At 43.4% G+C, this 22,200-nt stretch overlaps 1 protein-coding gene across 1 annotated transcript; it reads right to left on the minus strand.

Annotated features, from left to right (window-relative positions):
* Positions 1-1,932: 1,932 nt before the first annotated feature.
* Positions 1,933-22,185, minus strand: Tnfaip8l3 (TNF alpha induced protein 8 like 3). Its single transcript, XM_055622072.1, has 3 exons — positions 22,008-22,185; positions 4,466-4,534; positions 1,933-3,920 (listed from the first exon to the last, which is right to left on the minus strand). The coding sequence occupies exons 1-3, from the start codon at positions 22,183-22,185 to the stop codon at positions 3,358-3,360; spliced, it is 810 nt and encodes a 269-aa protein (XP_055478047.1). The 3' UTR covers positions 1,933-3,357.
* Positions 22,186-22,200: the final 15 nt, after the last annotated feature.

Below are 22,200 nucleotides of genomic sequence, written 5' to 3' on the forward strand. Positions count from 1 at the left end.
ATACAAAGAAAGAGGCAAAGTATCCTTATTTTCAGATAATATGATTTTCTACATAAAACACCCTAAAGAGCACACAAGAAATACCCCACACCTGATCAACACATTAAGAAAAGCAGAAGATTCAACTATAACACTAAAAATAGACAAATGACAAACATACCAGGAAAGAAGCCAACAGAACAGTTACGTTTACAACAGCCTTTACAAATCATGAAATAAATATAACTAAGGAAGTAAAAGACTTGTGCAGTAAAAACTTTAAGACACTGAAAAAACAAAAAACAAAAAACATTGACGATTATACCAGGACATGGAAAGAGCTCCCATGCTCATGGATTGGCAGGATTAATACTATAAAAACAGCCATCCTACAAAAGGCAATCTATGGATTTAATGCAATTCCTACCAAAATTCAAACGCAATTCTCTATAGAAAAAGCCTCCCGTGTTACATGATAGCCAGAATCCTAACCAGTAAAAGGATGGCTGGAGGCATCTCCACCCCAGATTTCAAGTTATGCTCAGGATATACCCGAAGGACTCCATCTCCCATTTCTTGGTTTGCTTTCTACTGGTGTGATAAAACATCTTGACCAAAAGCAACTTGAGAAGGAAAGTGTTTCTCCTCACAGACTAACGTCTTTTATGAAGGGAATGAAGTGCACAAACTCAGAGTAGGAGCCTGGAGGCAGGAACTAAAGTCAAGGCCATAGATAAATGCTGCTTAGTCCCCATGGCTTGCTCAGCATGATTCCTTATAAACCTTGGAATGTCCACCCAGAGTGCACCATTTCCAGTGAACTAGACCCTTTCACATCAATTATAGATCAAGAAAATGCCCTAGAGATTTGTCTACAACCTGGTATATGCATTTTTCCAATAGATATTCCTATTCCCGGAAAAGTCTAGCTTATGTCAAGTTGACAAATATTCATCCAAGACAACGGACCCCTTCTCATATTAAACATTGACATACTAGAACACTATTAACAATCCATAAGCTTTCCTTTTTTGTTTATCCCAAGGTCTCAGGGTAATATCAATGTCAAAATAAGACATGGTATAACTTTTGAAGTCCCACAGTGTTTAAAAGTTCAGTCTCTTTAAAATACCCAAAGTCTCTTTAAAATCCCAAAGTTTGGGCTCCTTTAAAATCACAAGTGAGGTACATATTTCTTATTCCAAGAGTGAAGAATCAGGCACAGTCAGAACAAAATCAAAGCAAAACCAGTTTTAACAGTGGAAATTAAATACTGTAGCTCAGAGCCCTACATCTGGAGTTGACTCACATCTTGGCCTGGGCAGCTCTACTTCTCTGGCTTTGCCGTCCACAGCACAGATAGCTCTGTTCATTTATCTAATAACATATTACTATTAACATAGTCAATGAGCACAACACCAAGTTAAAACACTATCCAAGTTTTAAAAGAGAAAGTTTTCAAAAAAGAGGCATACTGATAGCCAAAATATTGGTAAAAGTGATTAAAACCATTAATTATGAGGAAAATACACATCAAAATCACAGTGAGCTTTTTCTTCTCTGAAGATACAATGATAGTATCAAAAAGACAAAGGATGACACCTGTTGATAGGAGTGTGAAGGAAATGGAAATTTTATATAGTGTTGCTGCAGATACAAAGCAAGACAGCCACTGAAGAAAACAGAATGGACGTTCCTTATGAAGTAGAGGATGAAACTACCACCTAACCCAGCAGCTACATTACTGGCTATACATGCAAAATAAAGGAAATAATCTCGTCGAAACAGGTACAGGAACTCCCATGTTTATTACAGCAATGTTTGCAATAGCCAAGACACAGACTCAAAGTACCCATCAACAGATGAGCAACAGAAGAAAGAGTGACATTTGAACAGAATGGAATGGTTTTTTTATTGTAAAAAAAATTCTGACATTTGCAGCAATATGGATGAAACGACAAAACTTTATGTTAACTGAAATAAGACAGACATTGAACAAACACTGTAATTCACAAACACAAAATATTTCAAAAATTGGTATCTATGAGATAAAAGGTAGAACATCAGTTCTTACAGAGTGATAAGTGGAGAGGAAAAGGGATGGGCAGGGGTTAATAGTTACAATTACACAGGAAAATTATACTGTTCTGTCTCATAATAGGGTAGTTATAGCTAATAATAATTTGCTACATATTACTAAATAGCTAGAGTGGAGATTCTAAATATTCCTACCAGAAAAAAATAAATATTTGTGATAGATATGCTAATTACACCGATTTGATAATACAATATGTACACCCACTGAAGCCTTATACCACAACAGATGCTTAAAATTATTACAGATCAATTATAAATAAAACTTAAGGGCAGAGCCCCCACACCCTACAAAACAGAATTTATCGTCTCATTAAGGGGAATTAAAGACTCTTCACCCAAACTAAAACTTTCCTGTGTAAGATGAAATGAAAGGAGGAGACAAGTGAGAAGGAGAGTCAGTGCAGGCTGTGGACAGATGTGGCTGGAGACGAAACCGGAGAGAACCAGGAAATAGCCCAGCCTCGAGCAGGTGGCCCTATTCCACGTGCAGAAGGAAGAGAACGCCACCACCTTGACTCGTTTCTCTTAAGGGAGGGAAGGAACTCTTTATTTTCTTCCATTTCTTCTTTTCCCTCCCTTTTCTTTTCTTTCTTTCTTTCTTTCCTTCCTTCCTTCCTTCCTTCCTTCCTTCTTTCTTTTTCTTTCTTTCTTTCTTTCTTTCTTTCTTTCTTTCTTTCTTTCTTTCTTCATTTCCTCAGTTTTCTGTACAGGCCAGGTTTGTTTCAACCTCACTCTACAGTCCAGACTATCACCCCTCAACCCCAAATCATCATTCTCACACCCCAGCTTCTCTGGTACTGTGATTATTGAATATGCCATGACAACAGACAACAAACAAACCCATTGGTCACATCTATTGTTATGTGCTGGTCTCCTTTTGACAAAACTGTGAATGTGAGTTATCATGTTCCATCCTCACCACACCTGTGTGAGACAGTCAGGAAGTGTCATGGTCCCAGAACACAGAGGACCTAGTGACAGCGGCAGAGCTGATATCCAGGTCCACGCCTTCTGTATCCTAATCCGGGACACCTTCCACTTTGAGATGAACCGAGCTTAGGGTACTGAGCAAAGCAGTCTCCTTGCTTACAACGGTTGACGGTTCTTTAGACTTGAGACCTCGTGTCTGTGCTCAGGGAGCAAACACACCTAAGTCTGGGTTAGAATCGGCATCAGAAGGATGAAAACAGAACAAGAATGCCTTGAACGAGGGTTGCTGCTTGATTACTACTGGACAAGGTTGGAGAGTCGAACTTCGAAGCAGCAAAGTCTAGAAGCTTTTCAGAGGATCTTGTCATCTAACAACTTGTTGATTCCTTCACAAATCCTCTTGAGATTGGGCCTGCAGTTCCCATGAGGGCCATAGAGCGTGGAAAGGAATTCCACATCAGCGAAGTAGTTGAAGACATGGTTTATGCGTCCGTGGGTTCTGGGTGTCAAGTGTCGCCGCACCAGTTCATGTACCAGGTCCTTGCACTCATGCAGAAGCTTAGAGAGCACATTTGTGTCAAAGGTGTACTCGACTTCGTAGAAGCTGACCATGGTCATGGCGGTCTGGTTCAGTTTCTTCCGGAGTTTCTCCACCACTATAACCTCCTCTGGGCTGAACTGCTTGTTCCGGTAGAGAATACCGATTTTGATTGCCACCTTGATCAAATCTTTCATGATCTTGTGGGCCTCCTTCTTGCTATGTGTGTGTTCTTCCGTGACTTTGTACAGCTCATCAAAGATCTCATTGCTGGTGTCGTCAATCAGCATGTTGGCCACAGTTTTGCTGGCTATCTTGCTCAGGATCTTCTTCTGGGCTTGAAGGGCAAGACTCTTTGAACTGAACACATTAGGACCTGCGGAAAAGAAACGCAGAAATATGAGAACCGTTTCATCTTTTAAAGGAAAACGCATTAGGTTGAACGTAGATCCTTAGACCAAAAACTCACATCTGTATCTACAACTGCCTAATTCCCAAGTGCTTAGATGACGGGCGTGTGATGTCACTGTGCCCTGCTCAGCACGTTTTTATTAACCTTAAATTGCATTTATGCGTGTCTGCATCTCTCTCTATCAGTTATGATGCGTACATGTGTGTGGTGGTCACAGGAGTGTTTGTGGGAGTCAGCTCTCTCCTTCTCCCCTGTGTGTCCCCAAGATTCAGTTTATCAGGTTTGGTGGCAAACACCTTCATAATAACCGAATCGGTCTCACCAGCCCTCACTGCTGTTCCTGGTGGCATAGAGAAAGACACTTTATGGGGAAGCAGACATGAACAACCTCCAAGCCACCAGCTGCCCTGCCCCCGACACATACACCTGTTTGTCCTAGACCTTTCTGAATGGCACCCGTGCTCCTCCCCCTGTGGGACTGTCTCCCTCTCCTCCAGACCAGATCTTACCATTTCGGACCGGCTCCACACGTGAGGCCTGTCCGACTTCACTGCTCACCAGAGATTTCCCTGTAGCTGCTGGCACCGGGGAAACGACTCAGTTTTGCCACTTATACAAGAGAGAATAGTGACCAGGATAGTGACCAGGATGCAGTCAATTTCATTTCCAGGGACATATGGACAGCTGATCATGAAAGCATTTCTTTTAACTGAGTCGCAGGCTCCATGTTTTATTGAGTCTAAGAAATATTGTTTTCGCTTTCAAGATCTCGGAAAGTGTGGCACATTGCAGATGCCAGGCAGCTGTTGTGCAGTGCTTGTCATTCCCTGAATGTACAACAACTTACACAATAGATGTCAGGAACTTGGGGAAAGTCAAAAGAACTCTCTTAGGAAATGTTACCTAACCAGTGCTTACTTGCTTGTTCTTTATTTACTTGTTTATTTTCATTTTTGAGACAAGTGTCTCACAGGGGGTGGGGATTCAGCTTAGTGGGAGAGCATTCCTTAGCAAGCACAAAGGTCTGGCATGGTCCATAGCACAAGACCAAAATAATAATAATAATAATAATCACAAAGACACAAGGTCTTACTATGTATCCCAGGTTGGTCTGGAACTTCCTATGTAGTATAAGCTAGACTTGAACTCAAGATCCTCCTGCCTCTGCCTTCCAGGAGTTGGGACTCTGTGTACCACTAAGCTCAGCTCACCAATGTTCTTGAGGACATAGGATGGTACTGTGTGGAAAACAGAACTACCAACAGATGAGAAATCAAACCCGCTTTATATGACCAGCACACTGAATAAGCTTAGGGAAACCACAGTCAACATGTTTTGTTCCTACCCACTGTGTGAATAAAGAGAGCATATGTACCCACTGTGTGAATAAAGACGAGCATATGTGTGTTTTTGAACCCTCCAACAACGTCCACATAAGCCCATCCTGGATTTGTTGAAATACTCTGTAAACTCTAAGCTGGTCCATGCAGCCCAGGCTGGCTTTGATCTTGCAATATTCCCTCTTTTACCTCCTTGGTGCTGGGCTTATAAGAATGGATCAACATATTTGGCTCACCCACACAGCTTTAATTTCACATAGGTTCTTAATGCTTGAAAGCACTCGATTAACCCAACATAATTATCCACAACCAAAGTGTTGAAGTAATTGAAATTTAAGGAAGATTCCGGTGACAATAAATCTCCAAGGATTGATAATTTTCTCCTAGCAGACACGGTGCTCATACCAAGTCTAGCCTGGGATGAACACTTATTGATCTTTTAAAAATAAAGTTTTATTAGAAACACATCTCTAAATGACATATAGATTAGTGGGTTAAGGTACTTTGATTAAAAGACATATCATCAATGTGAGTTTCAGACTGGCTGTTTGTCTGGGAAGGTTCTCCATCCCAGAGCTACAAATTCCGTTAAAGTTCTCCCTAAGAGGAAATACCATGATTGAACATCCGAAAGAAGGAAGATCACCATGCCTTGGCCTCATGTCTTCCCAGGCAAATGAATTTGTATAAAGTCTGCACAGAGAGGATGTATAGAAATCAGAAAGGGAATTTGTATCTGGAAGTCTGTTCCTTCAAAACTGTCTTTGAGCTGGGGAGGTGATGCATTCTTGCACTAAAGAGGAGGAGTACAAGTTTGAGGCCATCCTAGGCTGTTGAGAAGCTTCAAAATAAGATGAAAAAAATCAGGCTTAGAGATGGCTCAGCAGTCAACAGCACAGTAGGACTGCTCTTGCAGAGTTCAGTTTCCAGGACCCAAAGCAGGCAGCTCACAACTGTCCATAACTCTGTCTTCTGGTCCTTGTGGGCACCTTTACTGGTATGCATATATACACATACAGACAGATGACAGACAGACAGACAATTTAAAATAAAATAAATAGTTTTTTAGGCAAAAATTATGTGCCTTGTGAAGATAAAGAAAGAGTCCCCTGATTTTTGAAGAACACTGGATATTGCACAAAATGAAATGGATTGTCTTCTGTGAGGCTTAATAAATACATTGAGGTATTCTATCAATTCCAAGAGAAAAAAGAGATGAATGGCAGAAAAATGCCTAGTCCCACCATGTTGTCCACGTACCAGAGCTTGGACCAGATGCTATCTTACATGACAAAACAGATGTTGTTAGAGGTCTTGAAATAGAGGGATTCTGTTGTTTTATCCCCAGGCCCATGGAATGATGTGTCGTTGTAAGGGAAGGATGGGGGAGAAGGGAGCAAAAGAGAGAGTGGTTTGAGAAGGCTGGGGAGTGGGTGACATGTCTGCTGGCTTTGCAGATGGGGGATGAGGACAGGAGCCTAGGCATCGGTGGCCTGTGGAAACTGAAAACTTGGGATGAAGTGTTCTTCCCTCCATGTTCTGAAACCCCTATAAATAGACTTCAGACTTCTGAGTTCCAGAAACACAGAGACAAACTCAGCATTGTAGGCCTCTGCATTTATGGTGAATTGTGATGGCAGCAGTAAGTTGATTTGGGTGGGCAGAATGAGGTCTTGCACTTACTTATTTTCACCATGATACCAAGCTCCTAGGTGTTTTCTCTAATGCTTCTGGCCATCTCTCTTGAATAATTTTTTTTTTCTGCAAATAAACAGGATTTACAAACTTCTACTCTTAGAACTCAAGAGTATGAACAACAACAACAAAAAAAAAACCAAACAAACAACAACAACAACAAAAAAAAAGCAGAAAACCGCATCACCAAGTAGACTGCCACATGAGCACAGACTTTTGCGTTCTAAGCGATTATGGATGTGCCCCAACAGAAATGCCTTATACAATCCATCCTGTCAGATGCCCAGAAAAGAAGGCCCTGCAGTAACTTTAATGAGTTTGAGATGACTATGTATTTTTGCTCTTGATGATTCACCACTTCAGATATTGTCAAGGCTTTAAGACGTCCCGGAGAAGAGGTGAGCCATGGTTTTGTTTATCACCCAGCTAGAAACTTACTAGGCTCACACGCAAACATGTATGTGCATATAAGTATGCATGGCACACCCTGTGGTGTGCTTTACAGGTCACCGTGGAAAGGGTTAATAGAAGTAAAATAGAGGCAATCTGATGAACAGAACATTTTTACAACTCCCAGAGTTCTGTCTGAGAGAGGATACACACTGTTGCTAATGATTTAAGGGAGTGTGGGCCTCCCTGTAGGATGCAGTCCTGTTCAAAAATGCTTTATGCATGAAGATCCTGGGCTTTTTCTATTTGTACTTGTGTATTAGCATCCTATAGAGGAACCATGTTGGTAATATACCAGGAAGAGACTGAAGGTTAGAAGGAAGAACAAGAGTTAAGTTTTGAGACCCAAGGTCAGGGGTAAGCTGATTAGAAAAGTAAGCTTCACTGTGGCTGTGATGAATGCCAAACTATCCAAAATAGGTATTGGTACAACTTTATTTTTCATTCCTATATACAAGCCTTAGGAAAGTGTTTCTGGATAGAGATAATTTTCTTAATTATCTCTGAACAAAAGCCCCATTATCTAGCCATGAAGGGTAAGGGCTAATTTAGGATGCCTCAGGATTTCTGACTATAGTCTGACAGTGGGAATGAAAAGTCTAGAGAGAGAGAACACCAAAGATGCCCTAAGCGGACACTTCAATGCATGGAAAAGGTCCCGGGCCTCACGGAGCAACTGCTTTAAAAGCACTGTTCACTCAGAGCACAAGTTATGCTTCCATCTTTCTAGAAAATGCAAAGCTCTCCCAGATGGTGAAATGTCATGCCAATAGTGACAAACAGCAGGAAAGTCTTACCAAGCTTGGTGAGTGGGCAGGAAATAGATAGAGGAGCCTAGTGAGAATGAGGTAATAAACTTCGGGAGAGACGAAGCAAATTATTGATTATAAAAGACACCAGGCACTGAGCTGTCACCAGAGCCCAGGAAAGTGCTCTTGTGCGTCACCAGAATTTGAGGGTGGAAGGGCCAGAGCACAGCTATTCTGCCTTCCTTTTCCTCAGAGGACTCTAAGTCTCTACCTTTGTCACTTCTCTAAACAGTGAGGGGAAAACTTGCATATTAAATGCAGGGAGACATATTAAAATTATGCAACAGAGATTTGTTTTGTAACAGCAAGCAAACAGCATCAGTTCGTTTCTATTGACAGTTCAAGATGACAGCCAGGAAGAGAATTGACTGCAAAATGTTAAGTAGAAGTTAAAAGTGGACATGGTATCCAGATGGAAACAATGCATGCTGTTTGGTGAGACCATCTGTCAAGGCAGGGAATCAAGTGTACAAGGAGAGTGGGTGGCAAGATGATGGCCATGGAGAAGGTAGGACTCAGGCAGAGGAACTCACAAGAGTTCATGGTTTTGGCTTCCAGACACTTGCATTTTCAGTCCAGGGAAGAGGGGACTTCGAGGTGTTTTGAGCAGGACAGGCTCACAAACAACCCTAAACTTCAACTTCCTTCCACAGTGAATTAAAAAAGTGTCTTTCTGCGAGACGCAAAACCAAAGGCTGAGGACTATGCTCTTAGGATGCAAGCACATATGAGTGGTCTAAGAGATGGCAGAGTCGATGACTGTTTTTCTCTTGGCAAGAGCTCCTCCACAGACACATTTTCAAGGTTCCAGATCTAACGTGGTCTGATAAGAAGTTAGCCATGAAGCCAGGCATGATGGAACACATCAGTAATTTTATCGCCAGCAGGCAGAGGGAGGAGGACTGCTGTGGGTTTGAGGAGAGGAGGGGAGAGGTTGAGGAGAGAGAATAGCATGGGGTTTTGAAACCTCAAAGCCAGTGACACCTCTTTAATAAAGCCACACCCCCAGTCCTTCTCCAGAACGGTTCCACCAACTGTGATCAAGCATCCAAATATATGAGCCTATAGGACCCCTTTTCATTCAAACAGCCACAGGAAGCACCGCCGTTCTCCGAAGGAGGCTGCACAAAGGCAAGGGATGGAGGCTCTGTCCAGAGCCTTGTGGACTTGGGTCCTGGAGCTGTGCTGGTCACCAGCCACACATCTCTGAGTGAGCTGCTAACACTCTTCTTAATCCACGAGCCGGAGCACTCAAGCCTTCCCTTGCAGAACTGTGAGGATTGAATACGTGGTCCACTCCACCTCAGGTGTAGAATCGTGGGTTGAACTACAGATTGCTCTGTGTAGGCTGGGTGCTGGCTGGGGTGGGTAAGAAAAGAGATGATAAACTAAAAGCTCGCACAGCTGTCCCTGGCAAGATCTCTTCATTTCACCTAAAATGACAGGTATTGGTCAGAACAACCCCTTCGGAAAACAGGATGAAAAACTTTGGTCTTCATGTGGACAGTCATAAAATACTGGTTTCCCGGTGCAGTTGTTTGGAGTCGGGGTCAGTAGCAATCTGCATCTGTGTTCCTGCTTTGGCTGCTGTGGCTTTTGTTTGTGCTTCCTAGGCACCCTGAGTGTTTAACAAAGGTAGGACATTCCCTCATGCTTCATCTCCCCAACACCCGAATTCCCACTCCTGTTTTTGGGTTAATTGACAAACTTCCAGGACCAAGTAGCTACCGTAGGCAAAGCCGGACTCTACCCACAAGCTTCCCAGATGAGCTACAGCTGAAATGCAGGGGCTCCTGAGTGCCAGCTGGAAGTTGGAACGCTGGCAATAGGGCAAAGGTGGTAAAAATCTCTCCTCTCTTCTCCCTTCTCTTCCCCTCCCCTCTGCACTCTTCTCCCCTCTTCCCCTTCCCTTCCCTCCCCTCCCCTTTCCCTCTTCTCCTCCCCAACCCCTGCTGTCTGTGGATAAGATACAAGCTCTCAGCTTCTGCCCCAGGGCCTGACAATACTATCTGCCATGGACTAACCACTGGAACTGTAAGCCAGACTCCAGTTAAACGCTTTCTTTTATAAGTTGCTTTTGGTCATGGTTCACAGAAATAGAACAGTAACTAAAAAAGCTCCTTAATAATGGGGATTTCTTTGTTATGTGAGACATTAAATGGGCCCCAATTTAAATCTGCATCTAGCTAGGAAAGTTAATACATGTCATTTAACACACACACACAAAATACAACTTTAAGATAGAATATTACTACATTTACCAGAAGTTGAGGATGAATATAGTTTTTGTGTTTGAACAGAATTGTCTGTTTTAACAGAATTATGTGGGTTTTTTCCTTGTTGATTTTATAGCTAGCTCTGAGAAGTAAATCCGTAGCTGATCACTTCCCTTTACCAGAACTATTTGAAGCAGCTATTTATGAAGTCACTAGAGACTGAGTCATTTCCAACTTGAATGTTAATTCTGATGATCCGAGAAAGATTTTTATACCGCAGAGGAGCATCCATCAGTAAGGCCAGCAGCTACTTAAATGATTACTTTAAACAAAGCCTGGTCAAGCTCCATCCTTGCTTCTAGTAACTGCTATCCCTTTAAGTGGTAGGTTATCATCAACTATAATAGCCAATGGGTCTCCTTAGGGGTTAGTCTTGCTCACTGAAGAACTTTATGCCTATAACCGATCATATTCCGACAGCAAGTCCACAATGCACACAGGAGCAGCAGCATTTTACACTCAAGGAAACCAAGGAAAGAGAAAGTGAGGTTACCTTTCTAAGTCCACTGTTGCAGGAAATGACGGAGCTGGGCTTTGCACTCCGCACTCCCCATCATCCTGGGCTTCCCCCGAACTAAACACACACTATTTCAATACACACCAAGCTTTCATGCATGAAAGATAAACCAATTAGTTTAAATGGTTTTTAAATTACTGGCCACTTGAAAATGAAGATTGATTGGTTTTATCTTTCTCAAAAGAATTATTATATATAAAAAAAAAAAAAACAAACAAAAAACTGGGGCGGGAGAGATGGTCCAGCGGTTAAGAGAGCTTACCAGGGTTCAGGTCCCCACTCTCTCACCACGTACTCAAAACACCCGTAACTCCAGCTCCAACAGACCAGACACCTTCTCCTGACCTCCATGGGCACATGTGTTCTCTCATACAGGCATGCACATATTTGCGCGCGCGCGCACACACACACACACACACACACACACACACACACACACACACTATAACAAATCTTTAAACCGACAAAGCATTTCAAGCATAGAGATAAAGGAAGAAAATGTGATGCTTATATGGGTAATACCCAGACCAATTCTTTACAACTATTTTAAAAATGTGTTGTATTGTATACATGTGATGTGTGCATGTTCCAAAGCCCGCATCTGGAGGTCAGAGGGCAACTTGTGTAGGCTCTGCTCTGTCCCACCTCCATACGGGTTCTGGGGATTTGACTCAGGCCATCAGTTTGGGAGGCAGATGCTCTGCCTGGCAGGCCGAACGGCCAGCCCCAAAATGGGTCTTAATACTTGGCCTTCCAAGACAGAGGGAGGTGATAGTCCCTGTTTTCAACTTCTCCCCTGCTTCTCTGCCCTTGAATCTAATTGACTCCAGAGGCTGAAGTGTTCGTCTGATCTCTCATTTTTATAGATGAGCGATTGTAAACTCTTCCATAAAAGGTGTAGCATAAACCCTTTAGAAACCCTTCGGCACCGTGCTTTCAAGATTTACGTGGCATGAACGTACCTGCATGTTTTCTGTTGCTGGACACGTAAATTGATCATGCTTCCTGCGCACACGGCGCGGTCTGCCAGGTTCTACATCTAGAACATGCACGCCAGGTCCTGCTGCAAGTGCTGCCGGTTGGTCTCCAAGGAGACTGCACTAATTTTCACTCCCAGCAGTAGTGAGTTCCTGGTGTTAGGCTTCCTCATCAATAGGCCATTTTAAAATTTTTTTTTTTTTTTTGTCCATCTGAACGGTACAATACTGCTATTTTGTTTTAAGATGCATTGCTCTCAGCCAGTAGCTTTACCTTTCTCTCACGGTATACAGAAGATTTAAACTTTTAACATACATTGCCCAACAAGTCCCTTGATTTTTAAAAACCTCATTTTGTTCTTTTGGCCAAACAGTACATCCCTTTTGCTACTGACCTGTCTGGCCTCCTTGTTTTTATATCAAGGTTCCACATTTAATAGATGTATTTCTGAATTTTTTAGTGTATTCTTTAGTCTGTTGGTATATTTTGATAACAATACCACATCCTCATTGCTAGCACAGTGGTTAAGTACTCATTCTGCTTATAAACTGTCCTGTTTATTCTTTTCCTCTCCTATACGAACTTTCACATCATTTGTTCAAATGCCTAAAAAACTATTAGAACTAATAACAGAACTTGGCAAGCCAAGTCACTTGGAGATAAATATGGAAGAATGCAGCCATTAACTGCCATTTAGTAACTGTAACAAAGGGTTGACCAGATAGCTGTGCACGCTAATGGCCCAAGTTCCATCCCCCAGAAGCCATGGGGAAGGGAGCACTAGGAAGTTGTTCTCTGACCTCTGCACATGTGTTCTGACTCACACAAGCCCCCAACCCGGCTCTCTTTCTCTCTCACACACATAATATATAAGTGAACTGGAAGTTATATCAAGGGATATTTGATAAGTAAAATGTGCAAATGCTTTGTAAACATGATCAGAGGATAAAGAAGATCTGACCAAATGGTCAGATTTAATCGACGAGAGTTTCCACATTAAAGATACAGTTCACCTCCCCCTCCCCCAGTTCTTTGGTTTCGGGAAGCTGCTCCTCAGAACAGTCATGCGTTACAACATATGGCCCGGGAGTGGCGTGTGGATGGGCTCAGGGCACGCCCAGTTTTGGGGTCAGTGGCTCTCAGACACTCGGTGAGCTTCTTGTTAGCAAAGCAGAAGCAAAGGAACACAGAACTCACATTTAACAAGACCCACCGGTCGGCCAACACGGGGGAACTCACTTAAAGGCTTGAAGACGGGTCTCAGCAGAACTCCCCAGAAATACTGTTGAGGGGACACAGACCTAGTTTCATTCGATTATCTTTAACAGCTTGAGGAATTCTCCTAAGCTGTGGGGACCTTAGTGTAGACCAAACTGAGATTTTTGGCTTTAAGCCTGAAAGGAATTTTAGGGCTGGTTTGTATAATAAAGGCAATTAACTGTGAGCACAAAAGCTGCTCAAGGAAAACTGTAAGATAAGCAAGGTCAGGGAAAGAGGAGTGGGAAGTAACTTTAGAATTTATCCTTAGTTTCAACAGCATCTCAAAAACTTTTAATTTGTTTGTTTTAGTGTCTCATTTAATGCACTAGTTATTTTAAAGATTTATTTATTAATGTATACAGTGTTTAGTCTGCATGTACACCTGCTTGCCAGAAGAGGGCATCGGATCTCATCTTAGATAGTTGTGAGCCACCATGTGGTTGCTGGGATTTGAACTCATGACCTCTGGAAGAGCAGCCAGTGCTCTTAACCTCTGAGCCATCTCCCCAGCCTTACACACATATTTTTAAAAGAGTTCCTTTCTTTATATAACAAATTACCAATTTTATCTTAGTTAACTTAGCAGAACACTAGTTTCCACCAATCCAAGAGCTGAGAACATCAGCCCGTAGCATCCTGCACCTATAAAATAGCTCCCTCCGGCAACTTGTACACACCTCTCTGGTGTACTCACCAATGGTTTTCACATTTGCCTTGATTGTTCTGTAAAACCCTGTGAAACTGCTTCCACATTGAAACATAGAATTTGGGGAACCTAAATCTGTGTTCCTAGGCCAAAGGTCACTCATACTAGCTCCAGAACATACTGTCTATTATTCCCTTTAAGATGAGAGCTGTGGTTTTTGTTTCAACACGTAAAAAGTCCAGCTAGAGTATCCCGATGGCAGTCTATCTTCAAAAATGTCCTCTTTTTTGAAAACCGTGTGTGTGTGTGTGTGTGTGTGTGTGTGTGTGTGTGTGTGTGATATCTTCCTTTCTCCTGAAAAATTATCTGTGTTTGCTAGCTGAGGAATGTGTTTGAGTCAGTTTTATGTGCTGCTTTTGGAACTGACTTTCTCAGCTTTTACCCTAGAGCTTCCTTCTCTCTAGGTCTCAGGATTATCCTGAATGTTTACGCAAACCTGAGAGGCTCAAGACATTGGGGGATACAGACGTCCTCCAGGGCAAGCCTGTCAAGTTCCTTCTGACCCAGGAATGGGGTGTTTGCTGTGTTTCCCTGAGTCTGTGGCGTTTCATGGTGTGTTCCCCCTGACACTCCACACCTTTGGGTCGAAGGAGACAAGAGCCACTTCTCTTTGGAGACTTTAATCATCAGGTGTCATAAAATTCCTAAGCTAAAAGCTTAGCAGAGTCAGAAAAAAAAAATAGAGGCAGAATTATGCATGTGAGGAAGAATGTCAAGAGACAAAAGCTGAAGGATAATAAACCAAAACACTTCAAAGACAATGAAAATCAAGACAAACAACACAAACATCAAAATGGCTTCAAAGTTTCAAAAGTGAATAGAATACTGATAAAAGTGCCTTTTGAGACCCAAAGTAAGCAAACAACTAAACCAAACTAAACCAAATGCCTACACCAAAATGTTTCAAAAGCAAACAAATGCTTTTGTAAGTAGGTTTGGTAAACCAAATGCATTGGAAAAGGATGAAAAAAGGATCTACCAGAGTAGAATCCTTGAAAGTCAGAGTTCTGAATCAACAAGATGGCCCTTCAACCAAACCAAGGGAGGCCCTGAGCCCTGTAAAGACCTTCCAACAATGCTCTTGAGGAGATGGTCTGGACTAATGGCTCCATGCACATTCTTGGCTTCCATTAAGTGGGTTCTTCCAGCGAAAAGTGGACCGTTCTCAAGTCCCAGGTGTGGCACCATAACTGTAGACACAAAAGACACAGCTCTTGTCTTAAAGGGAGCATGATTTTATTCTAGAGCCATTTTGAGTGAGATGGTCCCGGGAACACAGATTTGGTTTACCCCAGATTCCATGTTCCCTGCTGTGGGTTTGTGTGTCTTAATTAACGTCCTACCATTTTTTTAAAGGAAATATGAATTTTGTTTCAGTCAAACACTGAATATGGAACAGCAGAAAAGGGACGCTTGTAATACTCTGCTCATGAGATCCCTCATGTATATGCTGTAATAAAATTAGCACTGGAGTCGAGTCCCATTGGAATATTCAGGGTCACCACAGTTAACATCAGGCTTATGGATACTGGGGGGTGGAAGATTAAATAATCATCTTAACAAGTCTGGGGTTGTGATCCTCCGGACGGACCCATTCACATTTCTGTGGTGGCAGAGGCCTGTCTTCCTGGAAGTTTCTCGGAAGCTCTCCTTTCTTCGAGGCTGCCTTTCTAAAAGAAACCCTCCCTCCATTTGTCTCCAGCACAGCAAATGGCCCAGAATAAAATTTGTATACTCTAAAGTAACAGAGAATAGAACCAGTGAAACGACAGTGCACCTGAGTAACCAGGTAGGCTCCCACGGAAGAACAACTATCCTGTGAAGTCACAGTGCCAGGGGTGGTGTTGGGGTGACCCCCCCACAGATGGGGGAACAGTGGCAAGGGATGAAGGAGAGCTGGCCTCAACCTCCCTCCCCCAGGTGACACTCTCCTCACCCTCCTGGTTTCTCAGCCTGCTAAAAAGGGACGCAGACCACAGTGCTTTGTGTTCTCAGTTTAATAGATGAGAAATTGAATTTTCCATGCGCAAACCCCACCGCTGGCCACATACCAAATACGAATGTTACTTGTGGAGTGGGTCGCTACGGCCACCCTTCCCTCGAAGGCTGACTCATGCTGTCCGGCCCCGGCCCCCTTTCCTGCCGCCTCCTCCTTTATAACCTCTGGGACATTTACCTCAGAGCCTGCAGCATCCCCTTCTGTGTCCCCCACCTCAGAAGGCCTTCTCCTGTTTATTTTCTGGAGCTCTTGACTCCTGCAGCAGATCAGGGTCCGCCAAGCCCAGCACTCGCGGTTGGCAGGATCTCTCCTAAAACCCCTCCCTGTATCAGCTTCCGTTAACATTTAACAAACTCCAACCTCAAACAAACAAACAAACAAAGAGTGAATGGCTGGCACAGGAGGATACCCACGGAGGAGGAGGACTTGTTTTCACTCCCAACTCGATGGGAACCGCTGTTGCCAGTGCCACAAAAATTATTTAAAAAAATAAAATAAATAAAATTGCCAAACACAATTTAATTGTTATAGCCAATTTTTAATTGTTTTTTATCATTTGCACATTTGATGGCAGTCAGTGTGATAGTTTAGCACCTGTGTGCAGGGTGTGCTGGCTGATCAAATTCTCGTTGGAGTTTCGATTTGCATTTCTCTAACGGCTAATATATATATATTCTCATATATTTGTTAGCCAATCACGTAGGCTTTTAGTCATCCGTGAGGGGGTGTCTGAGATCATGGGAGGGCGGTTTTGTTAACAGGTTTTCCTGGGCAGATCTGCCATTGCGCAGTCCAGGGCAAGGGATGCCAGGGGCACCCCAACATGGGCATCTCAGCCCCTGTCTGGCCTGTCCTCCAGCAGCTTGGAGCCTCTCTTGAGCTTGGGGGCGGGGCTCTCTGCTTTCCTCACCCCAGCTCTCCAAGCTTTCTTTACATATGTATGCAGATTCCCGGGCACGGCTCACCCGGGACTCTGAGCTGATTGTCTGTCTTCTGTCCACTCTGTCCGTCTACAAGATCTTGACCTGGCACTACACTCTGGTCTCAACCATACCATGACCTCTGATACCAAAGCCCCCTGTATGGCTCGGCTCCATCTGCCCCCTGCGCTAGGACACCGTAACCCCTTCTCCACCCCGTTCCTCCTCAGCCTCGAGGGCTCCACTTGAAGAACTGCAGGCTCCTGAGAGAAACGAACGCTCTTCCTATCTTTGAGGCATTAATTGTCGTCAGTCATCCGTCGTCTAGATGAACAACTTTATCTCCCACCAACCTAAACTCCTTGAGACCAGAAATCATGCTTCACGCACCCAACAGCCACAGCCTGGACTTGTAATATAGAAAACCACCACTGCATGACTGTCTCTCAGTTCTGACCCGGATTAGAATTCATATGAAGAACACCAGTGATAACCTGGAACTTCGTACACGTGGGATGCTTCAGTCCTTCCTCCTCTGGGCGTTGTGGCTGTCATTCTACTCTCTAGGACGACAAGCTAGGCTAATTGTGTGTGCTTTTTTTTTTTTTTAATTTCAAAGTAATGTAAGTATATCACTTCCAAATCAAACTAATCTATAAAACTTACGGTAAAATGGAACGTCTCCTGAGCCATCTCTGATGCTGGCTCCTTAGAGACAAACCACTTCAAGCAGTTTCAGCTGTTTCCATGGCTAGCGGCTAGCGGCCTCCACTATTTAAATTATACGCTTATACTTTTAATTCTTAGTTTTATTTGCTCTCACCCTCACAGTACAGAAGGTGGAAATTTCATTGTCTTCCCTATTTGTTTTTCCGTCTACCTTCTAATTTTGTTCTCTGTCAATACTTGCTTAGATCACACTTGGCAGTTAGATTATTATGATTTAAATAGCACTCAGCTTATTCAGGATGTTCTATGACTACATTTCCTTTCTTAGTCAGCTCATTTTCCCAAGGAGTCAACACAGCTCGTCTATCTTTTGGTTAATTTCCTATCTTATCTACAGCTACAAACCTCCCCGAATTCCTAAGCATACAAAGAGATACAAAGTCCTTCTCAGTAGGTGGAACACATCTTCAGCACTTCTACTATTCTCTTGAATACCCGCTGGGAACCTTGTGTCCTCTGCTAAGGTCTGAGCCCATTTCCCTCGGCTCCTGACATCTCTCTCCTCCTCCACCTCTTCTCCTTGCTCTGTGTCTTAGTTCTTGGTTTCATGGCTTCTCTTTCTTAAATTTACGTCCTAATCCAGCAGAGTGCGGTTTTGTTACTTTTTTTTTTCATCTCTGTGACAAAATACCTGACAGGATCAACATAAGGAAGGAAGGGTTTATTTCCGCTCAGAAGATTAGTTCACAGTTGCTTAGCCCCTGAACTTGGGAAGGACATCATGGCAGCAGGAACAGGCACAGGGAAAAGAAACAGGCTGTTCTTTTAAGGGAAGACAGGAAGCAAAGAGAAAAGAAAGGGCAGAACAAGATAAACCTAAGGACCTACCCTTGGTGATTTATTTCATGTACCCAGGCCTTACCTCATAACATTTCCAGAACCCCCCCCCCCCCCCCACACACACAGAATAGTGCTACTAGCTCAGGACCAAACATTCAACACATCAGCCTGTAGGAGACATACTCTTTTCAAACCTCTGTAGGCACTTTGTCCAGGGTAGATATCAACAAACACCTTAAAAAGCTGGAGAATAAAGTGCCAAAAGGCAGAATATAAAACATATGTAGCTATTTTATACAAACATTTAAACTGTAACCATTTAAATGTATAGACACAAAAAGGTAGAAGTTACATTGGGGCCTAAGGACACAGTTGGCTGATCCCTAAGTTCTGGTATCTCCCCAAGAAAGGAGTCACGGAAAGTTTCTTTGTTTCTGGGATCAAGCATGTCTAACAAGGACTTTATTCTACCTTCACATTTGATGGAGGGTTTAAGTGGGTACAGAACTCCATCAAAATTAGTTTACCTCAAGCATGCAAAGAAATAACGAACATTGCCATCTAGCTTTCAACATCGTGTTTTTTAAAAACTACTACATTGCTACAGTCCTGCTTTTACTCTCTGGTAGGTTAGAATTGTGACTTCAGAACCAGTCTCTAATACTGGGCCACTGTACTTGAAGTTTCTACTGTTCTAGTTCTTCTGGAAGGCTTGTGGGGCTGTGAAGGGACCCAGGGTCAAGAGAACTGGAGGAGCACAGATGCTGTAGGGAAAAGGGAGACAGAACAACTATAATAATCCAAAGATTCTGGAGTCTGAGACGGGGGGGATCGAAAGCTGAAAGCCAGCCATCCTGGAAAGTAGGAAGAGACCCTTTCTACCATTGAGGGTACAAACCTTTGACCTACAATGTGTCCTGCCTACAAGATGTGCAGAGGTAAAGACAGAGCAGAAATTGAGGGAGAGGGTAACCAGTGACTGGCCCAGTTTGAGGCCTGGGCCATGAGAGGAGCCCACCCCTGACACCGCTAGTGATATTGTGCTGTATTTGCAGACAGGAGCCCAGCATAGTCATCATCAGACAGCCTTCACCCAGCAACTGATGGAAACAGATGCAGAGACCACAGCCAAACATTAGGCAGAGCTTAAAGAATCCTGAGAAGGAAGTGCAGGAAGCAGAGGGAGCAAGGTCACCACGAGAAAACCTACGGAATCAACCTGGGCCCCTAGGGGCTCACAGAGACGGACCCACCAACCAGGGAGCCTGCAGGGACTGCCCGAGGCCCTCTACACACGTTACAGTGGTGTAACTTGGTCTTCATGTGGGACTCCTAACAGCAAAAGCAGGAGTCGTCTCCCCCGCCCCCCTCCGTTGCCTGCCTAGTCTAGCCTCAATAGGAGAGGATGCGCCTCGTCTTACTGCAACTTGATATGCCAGGCCCAACACGTGCCTCTTATTTTCAAGCTTTGAGAGGCACAAGAAACCCCTCAATCATATTCCATCTAACTGCTTCAGAAACGGGTACTATTTCTGTAGATTACACTCACCCTCACACTGCTCCTCAATGCTGAATTTGTTTTAGAACAACGAATTAACGGTGGAGGTGACAAGCCTATAAGCTAATGTGATCTTGTGATACCAAAATTTTAAATGCTCTTCCCCCGCCACACACTTATTTAAAAACTAATAAAATACAAAAGCAAAACATATAAACCAGAAGTTAAGATGAAAGTCAGTTTTAATTAGGCTCAAAGTCGAGGACAGGGAAAGAGTCATGTTGGGGAGGGGGAATGAGAGTCCGGGAGGGGGAATGAGAGTCAGGGATGCCGGGTGTCCACATTGATGGACAGCAAAAAAGTGCAAGGTTGTGCTTCAAGAAAGCCAAAAGAGTGGAGCCCGCAGGCTCACCCAGCAGGTCCTATCAAGATCCAGTGCCCGGCCAGGCAACAGTGTGGGGAAGAGGGCTCAGGGCATGCGTGGGTTCACTCTAACCAGCAGCCATGGAGAGGCTCCCAGCCAAGGCTTGAGAGGGAGAGGAGAAAGTGGAAGACGTCAGGGTCCAAGGACAACTCGGGAGAAAACTGGTACAAGACTGTCAGAAAGTCGGGAGGAAGACCCATGAAAGAGCAGGGTGGGTCACATTTGGATTTTGATTTTAGCGTATCGTCCCCGAGATCAAACCCAGGGCTTTACACATGCTAAGCAGAAGTATGTCACTGAGCACCACCGCCCCCAGCTCCTGGTTGTTGCTTTTCACGAACATTTCCTGTCAAAAGTTCTATGCACTTAACGAAGAGAGAGCTACAGGAAGGATACCTAGCAGAACGAGTTACTGATAAATGTAATCACACGTAATGGTTTGTTTGTGCACTTGAAAAAACTATTTAAGTGTTTACGTATGTGACTGTGATGTGCTGTATCCCCCACATTTCACAAACGGTTGTGTCTCTAGGTATGTAAACATGCATGTGTGGATACACACCTGTGAACACACAACGAAACTGAGACCAAGATCATTAAACGTTCTTTGAGAAGGGCTGGAATGTCAATCTTCTCTATATCATTAAATATTCTTCAGACTGATTTTTCTTAAGAGCCGAATCATGTTGCACTGTGTGTGATCATCACGTGTTCAGCGTGTAATTGTCATGTATTTCATGTGTAATCATGTGCGCAGTCACTCAATGATTGTTTGACTGAATATTATTCATTGTTTATTTGGGTTGGGTTTTTTTCTCCCATTTTCTTCCTTTGGGGTCATCAGTTCAAAAATAGTAAAAAGTGTGCGGCACAATTTGTGATTGGAATAATGTAACCATCCTGGTATTGTTTGTTTATTGTAAACAATAAAATTTTAGCTTTGTGCTGTAAGAATGAGTAGTGTCTCTTAAAGGGGAAGGTTTTGCCAGAAGAGCAAAGCCAACCAGTATATCTTGCGGGACACAGGAAGGAAAAGGATATTACTAGGAATACAATAGTAACAATTAGGAAGGATATAGGAGTACCAGGACTACAGAAGATTTAGTCAAAGAATTAAAGCAATCGAGGCTTAATTTTCACCACATACTACTCCGGGCCCTCTAAAAGTCGGCTTTGCATTAAGTTAGCTCTGCCCGTGGCCTCGATGAGATGAATCAGTAAATTATGAAGTTCAATCCTAAAGATAAAGAGGCTTACCACAGGGAACTCATTTCTCAGTTACCCTGCAATAAATTTAATAATTTAAATTAAAAAAATCAATCTCAAGAAAGGTAAGACATAACTGGAGAACTAGGGGCCGATAATTTCTTTTTCTTGATGCTTACAGCTACTAAAGCTCAAAGCAAATTAACCTTCATGACAACTGTGTCACCGGGTGTTAGTGACAGCTACCAAGTACTCCTCAAGAAATAAAGAAGTAACAGTCCGAGGGTTACATGGAGGGCTCCAATAGCTGAGAGATGGGAATGAGCCTGACTCGGGGGAAGGAGAAGGAGATGGTCAGCAAAGTGTAGCTGTGAGCTGTGGTGGCCAGTCTCCCAGCAAGTATGCCCAGAATGGGAAACTCAAGAGAGGAAAGGGAGGTGAGGGGTTAGCTTTTCAGGAGTCACCGCTGAAGAAGTCCCCCATTAGACTGGCCTGTGGGCAAGTCTGTCGAGAACTTTCTTGATTGCTAATTGATGCAGAAGGGCCCTTCCCACTGTGCACAGTGCCATCCCTGGACACGTGGGCATGGGCTTTACAGGAAAGGTAGCTGAACAAGCGCTTGGAAGCAAACCAGCACGCCATATTCCTGCATGGTTT

Source organism: Psammomys obesus, unplaced genomic scaffold, assembly GCF_907164565.1.
Source record: "Psammomys obesus unplaced genomic scaffold, mPsaObe1.curated_primary_1811, whole genome shotgun sequence".
In the NCBI taxonomy this organism is placed as follows: Eukaryota; Metazoa; Chordata; class Mammalia; order Rodentia; family Muridae; genus Psammomys; species Psammomys obesus.

What these genes read in the sequence shown, in the direction of transcription:
- Tnfaip8l3 (XM_055622072.1), bottom strand. Translation starts at nt 22,185, where the DNA reads ATGGCGTGCTGGTTTGCTTCCAAGCGCTTGTTCAGCTACCTTTCCTGT. An exon ending in AATGGGGGACTTCTTCAGCG is followed by an intron (nt 4,535 to 22,007) that starts GTGACTCCTGAA and finishes CCCCGGTGCCAG; the next exon opens with CAGCTACAGGGAAATCTCTG. An exon ending in TGTGGAGCCGGTCCGAAATG is followed by an intron (nt 3,921 to 4,465) that starts GTAAGATCTGGT and finishes TCTTTTCCGCAG; the next exon opens with GTCCTAATGTGTTCAGTTCA.